Source organism: Molothrus aeneus, chromosome 2 (genome assembly GCF_037042795.1).
Source record: "Molothrus aeneus isolate 106 chromosome 2, BPBGC_Maene_1.0, whole genome shotgun sequence".
Lineage (NCBI taxonomy): Eukaryota > Metazoa > Chordata > Aves > Passeriformes > Icteridae > Molothrus > Molothrus aeneus.
In genome coordinates this window covers 30,598,799-30,621,200 of record NC_089647.1, presented here as the reverse complement: position 1 = coordinate 30,621,200, position 22,402 = coordinate 30,598,799, and the positions used below count along the sequence as shown (strand labels likewise).

The 22,402-nt window shown below is 43.2% G+C and overlaps 2 protein-coding genes across 3 annotated transcripts in view; both read left to right on the top strand.

Annotated features, from left to right (window-relative positions):
- The first annotated feature begins 4,922 nt into the window (after positions 1–4,922).
- On the top strand, positions 4,923–8,586 carry KCTD14 (potassium channel tetramerization domain containing 14). 2 transcript variants are annotated; one of them, XM_066570115.1, is made up of 2 exons: positions 4,923–4,982; positions 7,915–8,586. In XM_066570115.1, the coding sequence occupies exons 1-2, from the start codon at positions 4,923–4,925 to the stop codon at positions 8,584–8,586; spliced, it is 732 nt and encodes a 243-aa protein (XP_066426212.1). The 2 variants fall into 2 exon arrangements, with proteins under 2 accessions (XP_066426212.1, XP_066426211.1); XM_066570114.1 differs by having other exon boundaries at positions 4,923–4,991.
- A 3,342-nt stretch (positions 8,587–11,928) lies between these two features.
- Positions 11,929–22,402, top strand: part of INTS4 (integrator complex subunit 4) — a 32,703-nt gene continuing 22,229 nt past the window's right edge. The window contains exons 1-10 of the mRNA XM_066572304.1: positions 11,929–12,011; positions 12,823–13,017; positions 14,970–15,087; positions 15,772–15,878; positions 16,084–16,269; positions 17,499–17,549; positions 18,185–18,273; positions 18,534–18,654; positions 19,177–19,248; positions 20,265–20,439. Of these exons, the coding sequence (XP_066428401.1) occupies positions 11,958–12,011; positions 12,823–13,017; positions 14,970–15,087; positions 15,772–15,878; positions 16,084–16,269; positions 17,499–17,549; positions 18,185–18,273; positions 18,534–18,654; positions 19,177–19,248; positions 20,265–20,439 (1,168 nt within the window). The 5' untranslated portion in view covers positions 11,929–11,957. The remainder of the gene's footprint in view (positions 12,012–12,822; positions 13,018–14,969; positions 15,088–15,771; positions 15,879–16,083; positions 16,270–17,498; positions 17,550–18,184; positions 18,274–18,533; positions 18,655–19,176; positions 19,249–20,264; positions 20,440–22,402) is intronic.

The following is a 22,402-nucleotide window of genomic DNA, read 5'->3' as shown; positions in this document are numbered from 1 at the left end:
AAGACAGCCAGACAGGAATGAGGACATCCTGACCATGTGTGTTATCCCCACAGGGTCTGTTCTCCAAGTCCAGTGGCACTTCTCCTGAGTCAAGTCCCACTGAGGAGCGTCCTTTGTGGGCAGCACAGAGCTTGGCTGTCTGCCTGCTGGGTGCTGTCTGTACCATCTGACTTGTCCTGTGGCCGATCCTGCTGGCAAACTTCCTGCTTCGTTTCTCTCCTGTCCTAGGGGGATTTCTGCGGGGCAGAAATGAGTGGTTTGTGTTCTTGCTTTGTAGAAGGCATCTGTAACTTTGAAGGGATGCTTTTTTCTGTGTGTGCCTAAACCCCTCCAAACCATTCTCTTTGGAAATGTAAATAAAATGCAAAGCCTTGTGCAGATGTGTCCTGTGTTTCCTATGAGCTGTCACTTCTGTCAAACTACCGTCCCCCGGTACATGAGGGTGAAGGACCTTGGCCACCAAGGCCACGCTTCAGTGCAGGGAGATGAGCTGGGTTTCTTTGGCAGGGCTTTGAGATGAATGTTCCCCCAGCTCTCTGTCTCTCCCACCTTACAAAACCTCAGTGTAATCCTGCCATCATTCTGTGCTTGGAGCCGAATCCCAACCTGCTCCCCAGCATCCTTCTTTCCCTCCCACAACATCCCCTTCTCTCCTGGATTCCCAGCACCATGTCCTCTCCTGTGAACAACCTGTTGGAATCCTCAGAAGCTCCAGCAAAACAGGTGAAGCAGTTCTGTTCCTCCTTGCTTGGTCATGACATACTCCAGAGCTGGGGACAGAGGAGGTGGGGATGCTCAGCTGGAGTAGGAAGGCAGGACCTTGCTCACTTCTGATCCCTGTGAACTGTGGGGAAACTAGGACAAAGCCCTCACTGAGTGGGTGGACAGGAGCTACAAGCTCTTCACAGGACAAGTTGGGTCCCACCTCCAAGTGACTCATTCCCTCCCAGACACACCACCCTTAGGAAATCCTGCTGAGCTGGGCACTAGAGGAAAGTGCCCCCTTGCCTGTTCAGGACATTTTAAAAAAATCTCAGCTGTTAAAATAGTGCTCCTTTGGCTGAACAGTGGTTCTCCATCAACTTTCCACTTTTGATTATAAAACTGGAGATCTCTGAGCATCTATGGTGAGAGAAGGATTGCCACCAAGCCCTGTGCTGCAGGCTCTGGTTGTGTTGTTCATGTTGCTACAGATGCTCTCTGAATCTGCCGTATCACGAAAGTGAAATAACATCCTTCAGGCTGAAATCAGAGACTCATCAGCTCCAAAAGCCTCCATCTAAAATGAGCAGATATTCTGCAGATGGTATGCCCGTTTCCTCCCTCACCTCCAGGCAGCTCCATGCCTTGCTCATATATTCACGTTGACCCCTTTAGCGGGGTCCTGATTGCTCGGCAGCAAGTGAAGATCCACAGCACTCTAAAAGGAAGACAAGACCAGGACCTTCCTGCCTTGCTTTTATTTTAGTGAATCGCTAATTACACAGAAAATAAAAGAGAAAAATTGTTGTGCTGTTTAACAGTGGAATGTACTGTGGCAGCTGAGATCTCAGATACAAGCCTTCAGCCGTGCATCCTGAGAAGGTGGGTGGAGCTGATAAATGGCTGGAAGGCACCAGTTAGGAATGCTGACAGTGTTTGCACAGCACATGGTGTTTGATTTAGGAGTGGTTCTTGAATCGCTGAGTCTCTTAAACAGAGGCTGACAATTCAACATATTAAAGAATAAAAACTTGATAAATACTTTTATGGATAGTACTATTTTCCAAACTGATGCACAGTCACAGAATCACAGAGTGGTTTAGGTTGGAAGGGACCTTAAAGATCTCCCAGTTCCAAACCCCCTTGCCATGGGCAGGGATGTAACCTACTGGGTCAGTTTCATCAAGGCCCCATCCAACCTAACCTTGAACACTTCAATGGGTGGGGCAGCCATAACTTCTCTGGGCAATCTGTGTCAGTGCCTCATCATTCTCTGAGTAAATGTATGTATCAGCACAGAGATGTTCCAGCTCATGTTATATAAATATTTATACAATTTTCAAAAAGCACATATTTATTCCCCACAAAGTCACCATCAAGTTATTTTTCTTTGGTAGAACCAAATTTCTAAGCACTAATATGATTATTTTTATGATTCATATTGTAGTTGCTCCTCCAAGGTCCAGGCACAGGCTAATTCTTTCATGAAAATACAGGGAAAGGATGGTCCCTGCCTGAAAGAACTTACAGGCTTGGAAATATCCCTTTTACATAAAATAAAAACTGTCGGCAGAGGAACCAGACCAGTATGTTCATCACACTGAGGACAAGCCATGGTTGGTGTGGCAGTAGAAGAGAGTTGTGGACTCTCTGAGCTGGCAACTATTCCTTTTGCTAAAGTGGTAAGGATTTCTGTTGTGGAATTGAATGCCATTAGCCACCCTTGATTCTGATTTGGGGAAATCTCTCAGATGGGCAAGGTAAACTCATCTACTGCCCTTCAACCTGCCTGAGTGAAAAGCTTGTGTGAGCAGAGAGGTGATGGTTCACCCATCTTTTCAGCTCTGCAGCTGCAGAAGGAAAGGTTACCACCTCCAGCATTGAAGACATGGTGGATGTGAACTCTGTCAGCTATATCCAGGATATGATCTGAAACATCTACATAAGTCAGCCCAAAGAATGGGATTTGCAGCCCTTAGAGGTCCAGGACACACAGATCTTCCAGGTCTCCTTGTTTTCCAGTAAGCATTAATCTTTTAAAATTTATTGCAAGTCACAAAATCTGGGGTCCCAAGCAGACCTCACTGGTGCATCCAGCACTACCAGTTCTGCTGGTCTGGTAAAGAGAAAATTCAAGCATTTCTATTCAAAGCAGCAGAGATAACTCAGACAGAGGTTATCATTGAGGATCCCTGAGGACGCTTAAGAGAACCAAAAGCAAAATGTAAGATGGGTTCAATGATAGGTTTACCCAAATGCACAAAGCATTCAAGAGTCTGGGCCCAGTTTGAGGGAGCCTTTCATGAGAACAGGCTTCAAGGGAAGTGAATCAATCTAAATTCTAACTGGTTTTCCATCTGTGCCTCAAGCTCTTGCTCAGATCAATGCTGTCTTCTGAGAGGATACAGATCCAGCAAAACTCCTGGGGTATTCAAAAGCAAGAAAGCTGGTGTCCATGAGCACAATGCAGATTTTGTGCAAATTATTTCCTTATATACCATACTGACAATTTTCATAATTAACATCTTCCCCAGGAAGATTTTTAGGAAGTGTTGTATTTGTCTGAGCTTTTTCTTTTGGTTGCTGGCAAAAGGAAGCATCTTGAAACAAAAGAGAGCGAGGCAGTGTTGGTAGAGGGAATAACACCTTTTATTTAGACCAACAGAAACTGGAAAAAAAATGGGAAAAAAAACCCCAGGCAAGCTGAAGCAGAATCTGACAGACATGGGAATGCCTCATGTGCCCTAAAACATGGATAGTTTTATCCATCTGTATCAGCTGATCTAATAAAAGATATTGTCTCTCATTACAAACTTTATGTTACGTCTCTGGACAATCACGCCCATGGCAATTTTGCCACCAGAATGAAATGAAGACACAGAAGTGATGAGTGCCCTGAAGACAAATTTGGAAGCAACAGTGCACTTAGAATGACCTGGAATGAAATAAAGAAGATCCTGAAGGGTTGTGATCTGGTTCTGGAGAGGTTATTTAGGCTAGCTCTGATGTAATACTCTGTGCTTAATAAATTAACACAGACAGAGAATCATCATAGAATCACAGAGTGGTTTGGATTGGGAAGGAACCTCAAAGACTATCTAGTTCCATCCCCAACCCCTCAGCCCCGACCCTGTCATAAGTAGGGACACCTTCCACTAGAACAGGTTGCTCAAACCCCCATTTAACCAGGCCTTTAACATTTCCAGGAATGGGGCATCCACAGCTTTCTCAACCTGTGCCATTGTCTCATCACTCTCACAGTAAAGAATGTCTTATATCTAATCTAAATCTCTCCTCTTTTATTTTCAAGATGCTCCCCCTTGTCCTGTCATGATGTGCTCAGGCAAAAATTCACTCTCCTTTTTTTATAAATCCCCCTTTAAGTACTTTCAAGTTCACCTTCACTACATCCTTGTGAGTGTTTTGATTTTGTGATAGTCTTACAACCACTAAATCTGTGGTGCTGCCCACATTATATATTTGGTGGATACAGGATATTAGAAAACAATGTCATGCAAAGATAATAATCAAATATTTATGGTCAATTTAAGAGTTTATGTTCAAGCAGAGATTCAGGTTTGGTTTTATTTACCTTGCACAAATTACTCAGTGCCCAGAGATTGTATGGGTGAGGAAGAAAATGCCATCACCTTGGACAGATTGTAGATACCCTGTAGATCTGTCATCAGTGTGAGTGAAAAATGGGATCAGTGAAATTGTTTGGGATAAACTGTGCTTTAAAACAGCAGCGCACTTAGGCCAAAAAGCTGTGAAAATGTTTACTGGTTTTGATACAATCAGTTGTCAAGGCAGAGGTGGACGCACCTCATGGGGCTCATTGGAGGTGCCTCCCTTGGAAGGGATTATTCAGCCCTCAGTCACCACTCACATAGCAGCACACGAGGTGTGTGCTGGCAGCCAGCCTGAGTCCACCCTGCACCTTGCTGGTTGCCAGAAAACTAATGAGCAAATACTTCCGCTTTCAGGCTGTCCCCTCCCCTCTCCCTACACCTGCAGCTAGAACCAGGACTCTGCCTGCGACAAACTGGAACCTCCGTGGCAGCAGCTGGGCTGGGAGCAGGGAAAAAGCTGAGCCAAGGAAGAAAGACCAAGTGAAAGAGGATTGGAGCACAGCTGGGAGCCATCCTGCGTGTGGGGTAGGACGCCAGCACTGAGCAGCAGGTTTTCCCAAACAGCTGAGTCCTCAGCTCCTGGGGAAGATGAGCATTTCGTCAGAGCACAAGCCCCTTGGGAAGCAGGTCACCAGCAGCCTGCATATGGTGAGTAAGGTATGTCCTCAAGGGCACAATTCCCTCATGTGGGATCAAAGCACCCCTGATGGGCAACATTTGAGTGGGTTTTTTTCCCCCATATGCTAATCTGAAGACACCAGGCCTTGCCAAATATATCCCTAAGAAGAAGATTCTAGTTAAAAAGCTGTGCCTGTGTGCACCTGTTGTGTTACAGGAGGGCCAGGTCTGTCACAGGCATGCAAGATCTGACAACAGCAAATTACCAGAGTTGTTCTTCTCCTTTGGCAAGAAGTGGAATTCAATTAATATAAACTTTAATTGGTCAGTTCCCTAAATAAAAGCCTGTTGTAGGTTTTGGGGTTTTCAGCAAGTCTTATGAGTCTCCAATGATGCCAAAGCTGCCCTGTGTTGTTGACATGCAGGATCATCAGGTGGGAGCAGCAGTTTTTCTAGCTATAAGGAAAATTAATGGCAGTCTCAGACAAGCAGCATGTTACTAGGTGGAAATCAGTGATGAGATTATTTCTTTTTAGTCTCCTCTGCCCTCAGTGTATTGCTAACCAGTTTGTCTTCTTGGTTAAAGCTGAACAATCTCTTCTCCAGACCTCTCTGTATTAAGAAAACCAACCTTCATACGTTGCACTTTTCAGATGTAAGTTGCAAAATGCTTCCCTATGGAAGAAACTGTTTTACAGATTAGTAAACTGGGGCACAAATAGATGGAATGACTTTCCTGAGTGTCATCTTGCTGGCTAATTACAGAACTGGGAATCAGCTGGTGCCAGTACTTCCAGTCCACTGGGAACCTTTTTGATGCCAGGCTAAAACCATTAATCAAGATGCAAGAACATGAAGCTTGGCTACTGTATAAAGGAATAAATGCTATCCATTTGTATTGGTGACAAACAGCATGAAACATCTGACCTGCCATCTGAAAAAGGAGCAAAGGCTCAAAAGCCTGAGACTCTCCTGTCAAATAGTCCCTGGTGGGGAGTGCTGTTGGTAGCTCTTGGACTAATAGCATATCTCCTAGGGAGACACTTGACTACAGAAACAGCTTTGGGCTGTGTTTTTCAGTAGGTGGAAATCACAAGATAGTCTCAGACAGAATAGTACTTGTCTTCTTGACCCAAGTGTAAATGACTGCTCTTGAAATGAAACTGCCCACACTAGTGCAAAGCAATATTCCAGCCGGGTCTTTGGCCTGAATCTCCTGCTGCTTCCCTGGCTTGCTGAGGGTGTGAGCAAATTTCTGCTAAATCTTATAGTTTAAAGGGAAGGTCTCCCATTGCACCAGGCTGTCTGTTCCTAGTCCCATCCTTTTGTCAGCTCTGTGGTCATTAAATCCTCTGTCAGTTCACTAAGATGAAAGAGAAGCAGAGCTGGCATGAGGTGAGCAAGAGAGCACACAGAGAGGTACAAGAACAGGACAGGGAGAGGGCACAGGAGCCCCCCCCTTCTCTTGGTGTGTGCTGTGAGATCAGCTCGCGTCATCCCGTGGCTCTGTACCCATGTGATCCAGCTAAGTACTTAAGCACACACTTCACCTGAGGCATGTGACCAGCAGCACTGAGGCAGCTCCTTTCATGATCAGATCCAAGAAAGTGCAGGTGAGCTCCTGGAAAATAGGGTTGTTTATTGACTGACGCCTTCCCAATGGCAGGTGTGGCCCCGGCCTGGCTTGTGACTTACATTACAGTAGTGCTGGCAGGAGGAAAAGAACTCTCTCTTTCTTTCTTCCCTTTTCTTCTCATCTGCTGACTACTACCTAAAATGACCAAGTGCAAAAGGAAGCTAGTAAAATTTTTCAGAACTGAACATACAAGAAGGTCAATTTTAAAAGTCCAGCTTTCCAGGTATTCAGGCCTCCTTCAATTCAAACAATGGTGTTAATAGAGAGGGTTAAAAAATGCGAACAAACACACAGTCTTTACATTTTTCCATTTTAAGTCCATGTCAGTTGCATGAAATATTTCCTTTACTTCCTAACTAAAGCCATCACACATTTTTAGGTGCTTTGCTAAACAGCTTTTGTCCTGCACCTCTGACATGATGGATTTTTGTCTTACTTCAGTGTTTGCAGCTGAACCCCCAGATGAGTGGAAGCCAATTCCACCTATTTATAAAGTTTTAAAGGCTTTAGTTTCTCCTTTAAAGAGGAAAGAACAGTTCAGATTATAAAAATGAAATAGCACAGCTTTGGGCTCTATCTTTGTCCCTCTGCACATGGGGTGAGTGAGAGCTCACCTACTGCCCCTGCTGTAGGTGGCCCACAGGGACAATGCTTGTGAGCTGCTTAGGAGATCAGTGTTGGTTCCTGTAGTCACTCCCAGCTTTTCTGGGCAGGGTACTTATTTTCCCTCTTTCCCACCAGGAAAATGACACTTTCCTACTTTCCAAAGATGAGGTGAGGACTTAGCCATTTAGAAATGTCCAAGTCTTTGCTGCTCTGGTGGTGAGAGCTGTATAAGCATCCGCATCTGCTTTTTGCAATAAATCAGGTGGAGGTTCCCATCTGACACCCACAAAATGGGAGTCCATATTGCTCTTCACATCATCATTCCATCCTCCAGCTGTAGTAATTACATATCCTCTGAACAGAGAGAGACATAGTTCTCCCAGGATTTTAGAAGCTGTGGGAAATTTAGAGGAAAGAATCCAAACAATTATTATCTCTTTTTCTGTAAGCGTTGTTTATAGATATGGTTCTCCAGAGTGTGCTGTTCATAGTTCACCAATAGTGTGAGAGAAGATTCCTAAAGGCCAATCAGGTCTTAGGTCCACCATTGTTTTTATAAGAACTGCAGATTTCTAAATATAGTGTCTTTTCATGCATTCTGATGATGGAGTCTCTGTATAGCCTTTGGCTGTCCCCCCCTTTGGCTTTTCCTTGACACTTCCATGTTGATGACCTCAGAGTGATAATGCACATGGCTTTTTGTCACTGTTTTTTTTTCAGTTGTCACCAATTGTGGAGTTAAATGTTGGCGGGGAGATGTACACAACAACACTGAGCACCTTGAAGAAACACCCTGGCTCCAAGCTGGCAGAGATGTTCACCGGCCAGCCCAAACTCAGGACTGACTCCGAAGGGAGGTTCTTCATCGACAGGCCAGGCACCCACTTCAAATACATTTTGGAGTACCTGCGCAGTAACCAAGTGCCCACCCAGTGCATCCAGGACGTCTACAAGGAGGCGTTGTTCTATGACATAGAGCCTTTGATCAAGCAGCTTGAGGACTCCCCACAGATCTTTGGGGAGCTCGTGGCGAGGAGGCAGTTTCTGGCTCGTGTGCCCAACTACAGTGAGAACATCGAGCTGATGATCCGCATCGCGAGGGCGGAAGCGGTTGCGTCCCGACAGTCCAGCGTCATCGTATGCGTGGTCAGAACCGAGGAGGACGCAGCCAGGTGTCAGGATGCCTTGAACAGTTTGGACATGGATAAAAAATCTGTGGTGAAGTTTGGCCCCTGGAAGGCTGTGCCCAGTATTTCTGATCTGCTGGACTGCATTCAAATGGACATTGAAGCCAAAGGGTATAAAATATCCTTTCAGCCCCATGTTGCTGAAAAAGGTTTTCGCTTCAAGTCGCATGACTTCTTCTACAAGTTCCTGTTCACCTGGTGGTAACAAAGTGCCACCATTGATAGGGAACATCAGAAAGCAATGACAGGAACAAATTAACCTGGACTGTGGAGAATAAACCACGAGCTGCCAGAGGGACAGGAAGAAACCCACAGGCCAACAAAAGGATCTCCTTTGGCTGTTTTCCATATCAAAGAGCACTTAAGAGCCACTTTACTTGAGGTTTAGGGGATAACTTTTTAGGGGTTTTAAAAGGCTCCAGAAAAAGGAGGAATTTTACTTTTCAGTGTTGCTTACTATTCATTCAGTTCAAAGAGATGGATCTGAGAATTGAGCCAACCTCACTTAACCTAAGGGAAATGAATAATCCCAAATATGTCTGGTGGACATGTAGAGGTGCTCTCTCAGTGCAAATGGGAACAGGCCGCATATGTGGAAATACTGACTGAAACAATGATATTACCACATACTCAAATTAAATTTGGTTTCTAAATGGGAAGGCAAAAGCTATTCTTCTCCTGCCTTTCTACACTAGAATCTGGGTTAAAAGGAAGGATTCAGTGTCCTATGATCGCTTCTTATTTCTCCAGCAGACAGCCTACTCTCTAGTCAATGTATTTATTACCATTATTTATTATTTGTTCTTAAGGAAAGATAGAGAACCTCAGCTATGGTCCAGGATCAACAAAAGGCAAAAATACCATCACTGTTGTGAGGAATTTATAATCTAAGGATACACACTCCTTTTTCAGACCACACAATCTAATCTTTTCCTTATGACACTCATTATTAAGATGATGCTATTTCTAACTACATAAGCGCCTGGAAGAATTGGGAAAACCTGCCATGATTTGGTGGGAAGGAAGTGGTACTGAAGCAACAGCCTGCAAATTCTCTTCTACCAAACACAAGTTGCATTGTACAAGGCTTTTAAAAAAAATCTTAGAATTTGAAAGTTTATTTTTATACTGGAAACAGCTTGGGTTTAATCACTCTGAGAATCATAATGGCTGATTTGATAAAGACCATATTTCCTTTACTTCTTGGAAGATGGATTTCTTCCAGTCAAGGACAATAAACATAGAATCATAGAATGGTCCCTGGGATTTCAAATAAATAAATTTTAAATTTTTTTATAATTATGCAGAAGTGCTTTATTTACTGACATTTTCCCCTGAAGATCCCAGAATTCTAAAGATCTGAAGTTTTGTCTTTAGCATAACAGATTTGAGGCACTCCTAATTAAACTGTTTCAGATGTGCTTATCCTAGCATGGACCTCTCCCCCAGTGACAGCCATGAATCACTCCAGGCTTCAGGGCAGTTCTGCTCTAGGTGTGAAGGGACTCTGAGATCTCTCACATTCACAGCCTTGGTAAGAATGGACACAGTCAGTGTCAGAGAGGACAAAAAGGTTTAGGAAAGAGGCTCTTTTGATCCTAACCAAGTGGTTGGTGGTGCTCAGCCTGGAAGAAGAGAGATTGAGGAGGCCTCCCAGTAGACAAAAGGTTGCTTTAAAGAGATCTATTTCACTTTGTCCATACTAAGGGTGGGGAAACTGGCTTAAGTCACAACAACAGAGATGAAAATTATATATTCGGAGAAAAAAAAATCTCAGTATAGAATAGTTAAAGCCTGACACCAGCCAACCTCTTAAGTCTATAGGACTGCTGCCATGAGAAACTTTATTTGGCACACACTCAAATCCTGGGTTCAGTTTGGGGCCCCTCACTCCAAGAAGGACATTGAGACCCTGGAATGTCCTGGAGAAGGGCAGTGGAGCTGGGGAAGGGTCTGGAGCACAAGTCTGATGAGGAGTGGCTGAGGGAGCTGGGGGTGTTCAGCTTGGAAAGAAGGAGGCTCAGGGGGGACCTTATTGCTCCCTACAAGTGCCTGAAAGGAGGCTGTGGCCAGGTGAGGGACAGGTCAAGAGAAATGGCCTCAAGTTGTGCCAGGAAAATCATCAGGAAAAATGTATTCACTGAAAGGGTGGTCAGACATTGGAACAGGCTGCCCAAGGAATTGGTCAAGTCACCATCCCTGGAAGTGCTCAAAAAATGTGTGGATGTGGCACTCAGGGACAGAGTTTAGTGGTGGGCTTGGCAGTGCTGGATTAATGGCTGAACTTGATGATCTTAGACATTTTTTCTGACTTTAGTGATTCCACGATTCTGATGGAAAGAATTTTTCTAATTATTTTCAATTAATTGTTTTAATTAATCATAAGCAGTATATTATTTATTAGCATTGTATTGGTCTTAAGTCACTTTTAGCCAACACATAGATAGTTTCTTCACACAAACGATTATTGCTAGAGTTTGATTGGGAAAATCATTGAAACTTTAAGCTTTGCTAAACTAGCCCTGATATGCTTTGGTGAAGCGAGAGAGAGATGTATTTCTGAAAGTGGACACAAAAAATGCAGAATTTATAGACTACAAGGGCATTTGCAGAAACCAGAAGATAACAAAGACTCTTCAGTATGTGCTGCAAACCTCCCTACCTGGGAGAAAGATAGCAAAAATACTGAGAAATGGGGACTAATTAACATGAGAAGCAAGAATAAATAACCAGTAGAGGACAGAATACTAATCAATGAAGATAATTATGTCATTTAGAACCAATGAGCATTCCTTTCTTTATTTGCTAAAAAAAGTAGAAAAAGGTGGGAAAGTCAGCTTAAAATCGAATACTAGTGTTAGGAAAATTTATCCACAAACATCAGAGGTTTATGCCCAAAAAGGAGACAGAGGAGTCCTTTTACTTTATTCGAATAAAGGGAGAGGCCATGGGGCATACCCCTGGGATCTCTTAAATTTTTGGAGGACGAAGCCTCCTTTTTATCCTAATTTCCTGGCACATTTCCCTTCTCTCTTTCCCCATTGGCTGAGGTACTTGAGAGGCACAGACTTCCCAATACACCTGATACCAAAGATTTCCCTCTAATGTATAACCATCCCTTTTAATTTTTAATTCTTACGGAATTTAGGGGTTTTTCTTCCCCATTGTTTCTTTCATCTTTCAATGTCTAATTTCATTTATCAGCCAACCTAAAGTTTATTTGTAAAAGCAAATATCTTTTTCCAATCATCAATCAGCAGAATCCTTCCCACCGTTTCTTTTATCTCCCAGTGCTAGTTTTATCTACCAGCAGACCCACAGCTTGTTTGTAAAGACAAATCCGCTATTTCTCTCACTAGTGAAAACTGGGTGTACTTTGCGGCGAAAGAGCGCGGGGCAGCCGCCCTGGGGCGGGACGGGCGGGACGAGCCGCGGCCGCCATGTTGGTCCCGCGTCCCCATGGCAACGGGAGGCCGCCGGACCATCGAGTGCGGCCTCCGGGCGGAAAGAGAGGCCGCGCCTGGGCCCCTCCCCGCCGCAGCTCTACGGCTCCTCTTCCGGGCTGCGCGGGCCGTCATGGCGGCGCACCTGAAGAAGCGGGTGTACGAGGAGTTCACCAAGGTGGTCCAGGTAACACTTACCCCCTGGGCCAGGATGGACGGCTCCGAACTCTGCCGTGTGGCGGGAGGTGCCGGCGGGTGAGGCGGAGCTGTGGGGAAACCCGCCGGCCCAGCTCGGCGCCGAGCCTGGGAGCGCCTCCCGCTCGCCAGGCGTCGGGGCTGGGGCGGCCCCTGAGGGGTTGGGGAGGAGCGGGACGGGTCGGCCCCGAGTTTAGGAAGGCTGGAGCTGCTGGAGGGGAGAGGTCTGAGGGAAGGTGTTCCCCTCAGAGTGAAGAGGGAGAGAGGTTGTGGAGTTTCCCTCACTAGAGATACTCAAGAAGCGTCCAGGCGCAGTCCTGTGCAGTGTGCTCTGGGATGACCCTGCTTGAGAGGGAGCTTGGACGAGATGACCCACTGTGATCCCTTCCAACCGGGCCCGTTTTGTTGATTCTCTGACCTGAGCAGAGCCGGGACTGCTGCGGGGAAGAGGAAGCATCCCCTAGCCAGCGACTGGAAGGAACTACAGTGGCTTTCTGGGCTGCTCCAGGCCGGTGGGAGTGGGAGAAGCCGGTGTTTGCCCTGGATTCGTTGTTTGGTGTTGGAGGCAGCTGGATTTGACCCAGCCTAGGGTGGGGAGAAGCCGTATTTTGCAGGGACGGGGACTACCTGGGCAGGACAGTAACAGCCACAGTGGTCTGATCATGGGTGTCTCCTTGAGACAGATGAAGGAGGGGCTAGCGACTGCCCTGGGACATGGGAGCTTCCTTAGGCCTCCCCATGTTCAGTCTGGGGAGGAGTGGGTCTGGATGTGCTGTTTCTGAGCCGTGTCCCTCTGCCCACAGCAGCAGCATGAGGACCTGTCCACCAAGAAGCTGCGGCTGACCAAGCCCAGCAAGTCAGCAGCGCTGCATGTGGACCTGTGCAAAGCCACCTCACCTGCAGATGCCTTGCAGTACCTGCTCCAGTTTGCCAGGAAGCCTGTGGAAGTGGAGAGCGTGGAAGGGGTTGTCAGGATCCTGCTGGAGCATTATTACAAGGTGGTGAAGCTGGGAGTCAAACATGCTTGCTCCTTCTACTCCTGTTTGCTTGGTGTGGGATGTTGAACAGGGGCTCACAGGCTCCTGTGTTGCTGACTCAGCCTGGGCTGAGAGTGAGCAGCTGTAGCCCTTGACCCAAGTGATTTCTGATTGTGTTACTTTGTCCCTGTGCTGATGGTTTCAGTAGCCTGTGACAAGTTATCCCTGCTCATGGCCTGTGTGGAAGTTAACTTGGCAAGGGACAAAAGACCTGTCAAGTTTTCCAGGGAACTGGAACTTTTCCAGCTGGGAGCCCAGATGTCTACAGCTGTTTCAGCTTTATCTAACACTTTCCTGACTGATGTGTCCTTACCTTGTTCTTCATTTTCTCTAGCAGTGGAGAAACCTTTTAGCTATTGCTTATGTGGTAAAAACCAGCACTTTTAAAATCACAGAATCATGGAATGGTTTGGGTTGGAAGGGACATTAAAGATCATCCACTTCTGACCCCTCTGCTAGGGCAGGGACACCTTCTGTTAGACCAGGTTGTCCAAAGTTCCATCCACCCTGGGCTTGAGCACTTCCAGGCATGAGGCAGCTTCCCTGGGCAACCTTCTCTGGGCCAGTACCTCACTGCTCTCTCACTAAAGAATTTCTGCTTAATATCAAATCTATGAAAAAAACTGTCAGGGATCAGTCTTTTCTCCAATTAACAAGCAGTAGAACAAGGAAATGGACTCAAGCTGCTCCAAGGAGATTTGGATTGGATATTTGGAAAACTTTCCAAAAAGTTTTGAAAAGATTATCAAACACTGGAACAGGCTGTCCAGGGCAGCAGTTGAGTCACCATCCCTGAAGGTATTTCAAAGATGGGTAGATATGGCACTTGGGGACACAGTTTAGTGGTAGATTTGTCAGTGCTGGGTTAGGGGTTGGACTTGATGGTCTTGAAGGTCTTTTCCAACATAAATGATTCTCTGATTCTATGAAATACAGAGTTCCTGGTCAAATAACACAGATTATTTGTGCTCGGAGTTTGTTTTGTAGCCTGTATTGGAAGAGAGACTCATGAACCTGCAGATAAGATCACACTGGCAAGAACACAGCCTGTTACAGAATCCAGCTTTTAAAAATATTGCTTTCAAAACTAACATAGCTGATATTATTTTACGTACAGACAAAATTTTCAAAAGAACTTGTTTCTTAGTACTCCATAACACTTACACTTTCCCTGATCATCCAGAAACCTGACCCTGAAAGCTGTAACTGCAGTGGAAGTTATGTGATGATTTATTTGTTTGAAGTGTCATTGTTTTGTTTAAGATGGTCCTGTAGCCTCCTGCTCCTTCATGCCTATAGATTTTGGTAGGGCAGTCCCCATACAGTCCTCACGACAGTATCCATTGTTCGAATGCATAACTTCAACCCTAAAATAAAAAACGCTTCTCAGTTCAGTTGAGAAAGGGACTGCTACCTTGGGTGTCACATTTGTCACTTGGAGGCTGTGTGTGGCACTGAAGTCTCCCTTAAACACTTGACAGATATAAATAACAGTTATAACTGTAAAATTTCTTGTTGAAAGATGGGATATTTGTTACTGTAATTTTTCTGCAACTCTGTGTTCAGTGTTGCACAAATGCATGGTAAGATCCATGTATGACATGCAGATGACTTTCTGCCTTTCTATTCTGCATTGGATATCCTTGGCAATACAATGAAAGAGAGACCATCCAGTTATGACCACAAGTCATGTGTGCATGAGTCTGTAGAAGCCTCAAAATAAATCTTTAAAATGTATGAACTTTTGAAATTAATTTTAAAGGAATATTTATTGATGAGGCATACTTATGCAGTTATCACCTATGACAGCATTTGCTGTTTCTTTAATGAGTAGATGTATGTAGGTAATATATGCTGTTCTCTTTGTTTAACTTGCTGTATTGGGGTTTTTTTGGGGTGTTGTTTCCTTCCAGGAGAATGATGCCTCTGTAAGGCTGAAGATTGCATCCTTGCTGGGGTTGTTGTCAAAGACTGCAGGATTTTCCCCAGACTGCATTATGGATGATGCCATTAACACCCTTCAGAATGAGAGTAAGTCTCACTTTTGATGTGGTGCTTGAGGTCAAGGTGGAATCATGCTGTCAAAGCATTTGGGACAGTGGTCTTACATCTCAAGTGTATGATTGAGAATTTCTGCTTAGAGTATTAATTTTCTGGTTTTGTGAGTGATGACAGATAACACCATGTTCTGAGGAGGAGAAAAATGTTCCTCTGACCTGCCTGCTCTAAATCTTTGTTCTAAAGGAGTGCAAAATTTGCTTTTGCATCTCCGTCTGGGAGCTGTTGCTTCTGAGGTTCTCTGTTCTACAGGACAGTTTTGCTTAAAATGGAAAATGTGTTTGAGGAGGAGATTTTTTTTATATTATGCTAGAGGCCAGCTCATCAAGCTGTGTCAAGAGGAGTGTAGCCAGCAGGTCAAGGGAGGAGGGTATTCTACCCTTTTACTCAGCACTGGTTAGGCCACATCTGGAATACTTTATCCAGTTTTGGTTCCCCAGTGCCAGGTTGGTGCTGGTAAGGTTGGGTGAGTTCAGCAGAGCCCCTGAGGTGGTAGAGGACTGGAGTATGTGATGTACAAGGCATAGCTGAGGGAGCTGGGCTAGTTCAGGCCTTGAAAGGTTTCAGGATGGCCTTCAATGTGGATCACTCTGTGATCCTGTAGCTGGTAAGAGTTCAGCAGAGTAGTGCATAGCCTTTCACTCTTCTGTTTTGCAGAGTCCCACCAAGTCCTTGCTCAGCTGCTGGACACCCTGTTAGTGATCGGCACAAAACTCCCAGACAATCCATCTGTCAGGATGAGGCTGGTAGAGGTAGCCTGCAAGGTAAGGAGGCCTCCCTGGGCCAGGAAACTTTTGTCACTGCCACAAGAAAAAAAGAAAGGTAGTCAGTATTTAAATTATTTTAATTTTTCTCAACAAACTGTTACAATACTAAAATTAATAACTGCTAGGAAACATAGCACAATGTTTCAAAGGGCTAAAAGAACCATAAGAATCCAGCTACATCTGCTCATCTCTTCTTCCACAGCATCTGACAGATTCTTCTCATGGTGTAAGGAATAAGTGTCTTCAGCTAATTGGCTGTCTTGGCCCAGTGGAAAAAGGTGTTGCAAAAGAGGCTGAAAGCCAGGCGGCCAAAGATGTCCAGAAGATAATAGGAGATCATTTTAATGATCAGGACCCTCGAGTTAGGACTGCAGCTATAAAAGCCATGGTAAGTGTAGCTGGTATGGTGGAAGAAATGTTTTGGAGTTGTATCAGGGAGCTGAGAGAGGGCTGCAAACTAACACAAAGAGGTTTGTTTTAGAGATTATTTTAATTAACTTAGTAAAAGCCTGTTCAGTGTATCAAAATTACCCGAAAAAATAAGCTAGGTCTTGAAATACCAGAGTAGCATGAGATCTTAAAGGACATTTGAGTGATTCATAACTTCTGTTTCAGGTATAGCTGAAGAGGCTTTTTCAACTTGTTCATTCTTTTGAGTATGTGTAGGCTCTTTCTTTTAGAGACAAATTTATTTCTTGATTTAGTATTGGTTACCAGAACTACAAGAAACCACTAGTGCTCCAAAATGCAGTAGGTATCTGCTTATGATAGGAAACCTGTGTGATAAGTCCAGAAAGAATTTAGTTTGTTTGTTTTAAAGCAAACATTTATGTATTGCCTCATGGTTGCATTCATTAGCATTCTCTAATTGTTCATGAGATATACTATATACTGGGTTTTTTTTTGTGTGGGGACCCTTCAGAAGCTTTTAGCTTTGAAGAAATGCAAGCAAAGACCATGCTTTTCAAAATACTGCTTAATGTGAGTTGCCTGTGAGTGTATGGGGATACAGAAGTTTCTCTGTTACCCCTAAGTTTATAATAATGTTCCATCTAATGTGATGGTCAACGAGGATCTTTGAATTAATGTTATTAAACTCCAGAGAAAGAAGGAAGATGCATTTGAGGAGGTCAGATTGCACTTGAGTCTCTCTGAAATCTCCCTCTCCTAGATGTTGTACTTACTCATCCTTCTAAAAAGAAACAATGTAGGACACTTTGCTGTCCCTGTGGTTCAGTAACAGAAGGATTGCCAATGAGTTTTCATGCCATGTAAATGCTACTTTTGGATCCGTGTTTCAGGAATGGTAATAAAGTAATTAATTATCTGTTTTAATTGTGAATTCATATGGCTAACACTAAAAAATTATTTGAAGGTTGGGAGAATGAACAGGCAGTGTATTTGTATAAATTGTTTTTCCATAATCTAAGTATGAATGATTATGAAGCTAAAAAATTATACTGAAGTCAAGAATATTATTTAAAATCCTTATGGTCAAGGTAATGCAGTATTTTAATTATAGCAGCTCAAACAGAAAAACTGTGGTGAAAACTTAGTCTGTGTCCCTTAAACATGTATTTACACTTTCTTACATTGTTTTGTTTTTTTCCCCTGTAGCTACAGCTTCATGAAAGAGGACTAAAGTTACAGCAAGCTATTTATAGTCAGGTAAAACCTTGTATTTGTTTTGTACTTGTCTGCACATCTTTCTCTTTGAGTTCTTTGGCAGTGTGTTTTGTGAGGAGGAGGACACTGAGCAGAGGAGGAGTATTTTACACTTAGGTAGCAGATATTCCTTGTTGTTGTATAACAGTGGAAATAAAAGGTTATTTTGCATCCATTGTGCTTAAATGCACTAAAGCATGTGCTTTGTTGTATATTGTTTGGGGAGGTGATCACGGGAAGTGCAAGGCATGATGAAGTCATTCCTGTCATGTGGCAGTCGTAGTCTGCAAGTCTTAAACCCTTGTTCATTGGAGAGTACCCATGAAGCTTGTGTTTGTTATATCAGTAAAGATGTGCAGCTGCAGCCTGTATCAAATCAGCTCTATTGCAGACTCTCATTTCATCCTTCTTGCATGGTACAGGCAATTCTGGAGTTTATAACGTGTGCCTGGTTGACTTTATTAGATCTAGTCTGCCTGATCAAACTTGGAAATACTAGAGAGTAGCAGGGAAGTCTAGATTCATTTTGATTTTTAATCTGTCCTAACTGTGGTGAGGCTGTTGCTGACATTGTGGGAAGGGAATGGCAGCTCAGGTGGAGATGTTTCAGGTACATTGGACTATGAATGTTCTTTCAGGCCTGCAAGCTGTTGGCAGATGATTACGAGCAAGTGCGCAGTGCTGCAGTTCAGCTGATTTGGGTCCTCAGTCAGCTTTACCCTGAAAGGTACGTCCTGCATGCACTGTCCTCAAAGTACTGGCCAAGTAACCTCCTAATCCTGAGAGTTTTGTGCTGGTAGGTCTGAGGAGGGGCTGTTAGGAAACTGATGTGTACAAATGGCTGATGCCTGATGAGAATGCACTGATGCAATGAAGTTTTGGTTCCTGGTATTTGTTGAACATTGATGATCGGAAATCAGCATGGTTGTTTCTTATTGATGCCATCTAGTATGGAATACAATCAACAAACTGATTTCTCTATGTCAGCATTGTCCCGATTCCTTCTTCTAATGAAGAAATTCGCTTGGTTGATGATGCCTTTGGAAAAATTTGCCATATGGTTAGTGATGGTTCCTGGGTTGTAAGAGTACAAGCTGCAAAGTTATTGGTAAGTTGCATTATTTTCTTCTCTAGCAGAGAATAGTTTCTCTTAAGTTACTTGACTTTTCATATATATTTGAAAAAAAAAAAAAAGAGAGAATGGGAGGATGTTTAAAACCATATAGGTAAATTTCTCCCAAAATTCTGAGGTGAAATACATGAGGGAGGTTGAGAAAACCCAACAGTTTTTCAGCTCAACTGTGCAGTGAGTTCTTCCCTTGAGAGCAGATGGTTGAACATTAAAGAAAAAAACAAATCCATGTCATAATTTCCTGCTCCTACTTCTCTGCCACAGGACATGTGAACCAATTGAACTCAAGAAAAGCCACATTAACCTCAGTGGGAAAATTAGATGTTCTGATTCTTAAGTTCACTTTTTTAGACTCTGACGTACAATAGTGTCAGGTATTGCATAAAGCTGTTAGAATGAGTGGATAAGATTGAATGCCATATTGGGATAAGTCAGGAAATTATATGGTGCAGTTTAGAATAATCCTGTTTTTTCCTTTTGATATTTTTTTCTCTTTAGGGTTCTATGCAACAAGTTAGCTCCCATTTCTTGGAGCAGACCCTTGACAAGAAGCTCATGTCAGATCTGAGGGTATGTAAGGGTTTGAGTTTGTTTTCCTGTGTGTAGGTGCTAAAATCACACAAGGTGTGTTAATATTGAGTGTGCTTGTTCATCTTGTCCTTGCCTGAGGGTTGCTGAGAGTTAATTGATGATGACAGGTTTTGTTTTAGATTAAAGTCAATGAAACAATTGCTAGTTTTAGATTTCATTAACCAAGCATGTAAGAAACAGCTCTAGGTTATTCGAGTTTTGCAACAACTGAGAGGTAAATGTTTGTGGTGTTCTGATAGTTTTTTGGCTAAAAACTTTGCCTATTGTGTATGGAAAGATTGCATCCTAGTTCTAGGAGCAAGCTCTTGGAAACATCCTGCAACATCTGATCAAAAAACATCAAAATTTCAAGCAACATGAGTAGCTAAAGGCTACTCAACCCTGTAAGCAAAATTTTTCAGTAACATTCCTTCTTTAAGCAACATGCTCAAGGTTAGGTTAATTTTTTTCTGTCTACAAAAGAATGATCAAGAGCTGCTGTTTTTTGTGTGCTGCTTTGTAAAGACTGTTAAAGAAAGTGCTGTGCAGCTTTATTTAGAGTGTGTGGGAACAGGAGGGCAGACTAGCAAGCACACTGAATGAATATCCCATTTTACACATTGCTGAACTCTGGATAGTATTGCTAGCATTAAAGTATTTAATTGCAGTTTAACAAGTCAAACTGCAAAGTTATAGCATTTTTGCAGATCACTTATTGGCTTCTTAACTAGATGGGCCTTTGTTCTGACCCAGTTGGGCTGTTTTTGCAATGGATGTCTAAGAATATGTTAATTAAAATGTGTTTGTTATTATCTTTTCCCTACATCAAAACTACAGAGAGTTAGTGGCAGTTAGAAATAGCCATAGAAGAGTAGGTACTGTTTGCTTTTCTTAGCACTTGTATGTGTGCCAGTGTCTAAGCCTCCAGCTATATCTGTTTTCAGATCCAGTTTAATATTTTGTTCAGTCATCTTTTGAAGTTGATGTGGTTGTAACTGAAATGTTTTTTTGGACAGAGGAAGCGCACTGCACATGAACGAGCCAAAGAGCTCTACAGCTCTGGGGAGTTTTCAAGTGGCAGAAAGTGGGGAGACGATGCTCCCAAAGAGGAAATCGATACTGGTGCTGTGAACTTGATTGAATCAGGAGCTTGTGGGGCTTTTGTTCATGGCCTGGAAGATGAGATGTATGGTAAGTGTTAACTGGGCATGGAATACCTAAAGGGGGGAGATCTGTGTTGGCTGATGGGCATTACTGTGATCTCTGATATGGCAGTTGTTTCAAAGGTGCTGTAGTGTTGCACAGAATTTTTGATAGAAGTGTTCAGTTGGGTAGAAAAAGCAAATTGCTTCCTATAAATGGTAAAGTTTTAGTAATGTATATGGTAATAAGTGGCTTGCTTCTGGAGTGCAAAAACCCACTGGGATTATTTCTTGTTGTTGACTTAAATTTAACAGTTGGATGTGGTCAGAAATTGGCAGTTAGTTACTGCTGTTTGAAAATGGTGTTTTGTCAGCAGGAAGGAAATTGATAGAATCATTTAGGTTGGAAGATACCTCTAAGACTATCGAGTCCAAATGTTAACCCAACACTACCAAGTCCACTACTAAACCATGCCCCCAGGTGCCACATCCAGATGATTTCTGAACACTTCCAAGGATAACAATTCCTCCACTACCCTGTGTAGTCTGTTCCAATGACTGACAACCCGAATGTTTTCCATCTAAACCTCTCCTGGTACAGTGCGAGGCTGGTATTTGCATAAGCCATGAAAATTCCAAGCTCTGAATGTAATTTTTGAATTTGCTTTTAATGTAATTGGAAGGATGAGGTTAAGTTAAAACATACAAAACCACCACAACAAAAATATTGTAGATTGTGTTGTAAAAGTGGGTTTATTGCTCCATGAGTCCTGCAAATAAATGCATGTTTTCCCAGTAGCTGAACTCTCCCTAAAGCTTGAAAGTGCACCTTCTTTTTTTCCTGACTAACAATAAAAAATGTTTCACTGGTTCAGCCCCTTGGCCCAATGAAACATGTTCTACAGTTTCTTGTGCCACAGGTCTTGAGTCAGTATGCTGCTGTCGAGGAATGTGGATAAAATGAACGAATGTGAAATATACACAGATCTCTCTCTCCACTGCAGCATTTTTAAATACTGCTGAGCTTCCCCTGACTGGTAACCCTGCTTGAATTCCATGTTGTAGCTTAAATCTGAATTAGTGTGTCAGCTTATGAAAGCAGTATCAGCAATATGTTTCTCTTCACTTAATACCTGGGTCTTAATGACCATGGAGACTCAGAGCTGTGACAAAAGCATCATTATTGAGCGAGCAGGGTCTTGCTGTCTGTGCATTTTTGTACTTGATCAGAATCCTGAGGAGTCAGATGTCTTCTTTAAGAACAATAGGCCTAAAAGCTCCACACAAGTTCAAGTAAATGTTTTCAAGATGAGCTAATTTGAGTGAAAACTAGAAGTATGTTTAAAACAACAATGTTTGCAAGACATCAGATTAATTACCATTTTTCTGATCCTAGCACATAAATGTTAGGGAAGCTAATGAGGATGATTATAGGGAAGAGAATCTCATCTCTGCCTAACCTTGTTATATTTGGGTATTCTTCAAATTCCTGCAAAGTTTTACAGTGTAAGTAGACTCAGGATACTTTCTGATGTGTTTTTTTACTTTAATTCAAATAACTTTAACATTTAGGTGGTACCTTTTCCCTTTGTCTGGAGGAATATGAAGTCAGAAAGCAGAAGACTTTCATTCTGTTAACTGCCAAAACGTTGATTCTCTGGGGCTTTTCAGCAATTCATAAAGTGCTGCATAGCAAGGTAAAAATGCAGTGAAAGCTCCAAGCAATTAAAATGTCAGGAAGAATAAAACAACCACAGTTTAATTAACTAAATTAGTTTGCTTAAGATACCAGTGTTAATGCTATGCTTGCAAAAGACACTATGAAATATGCAGTATTTATTGATGGATTAGAGACCTGTTTTTCATCTGCAGGTCCCTTTTGCAGATGCTTATGGCAGCAGCAGGGCCTGTGTCAGAAGTGAGACTTGATTTGAAGATTTGTCTGTGAAGAGGTCCTCAGTGGGTCCCTGCTGAGGCTCTGTTGCCCTCAGCATTTCCTTAACATCTCCTGT

What these genes read in the sequence shown, in the direction of transcription:
- KCTD14 (XM_066570114.1), top strand. Translation starts at nt 4,923, where the DNA reads ATGAGCATTTCGTCAGAGCACAAGCCCCTTGGGAAGCAGGTCACCAGC. An exon ending in GCCTGCATATGGTGAGTAAG is followed by an intron (nt 4,992 to 7,914) that starts GTATGTCCTCAA and finishes TTTTTTTTTCAG; the next exon opens with TTGTCACCAATTGTGGAGTT.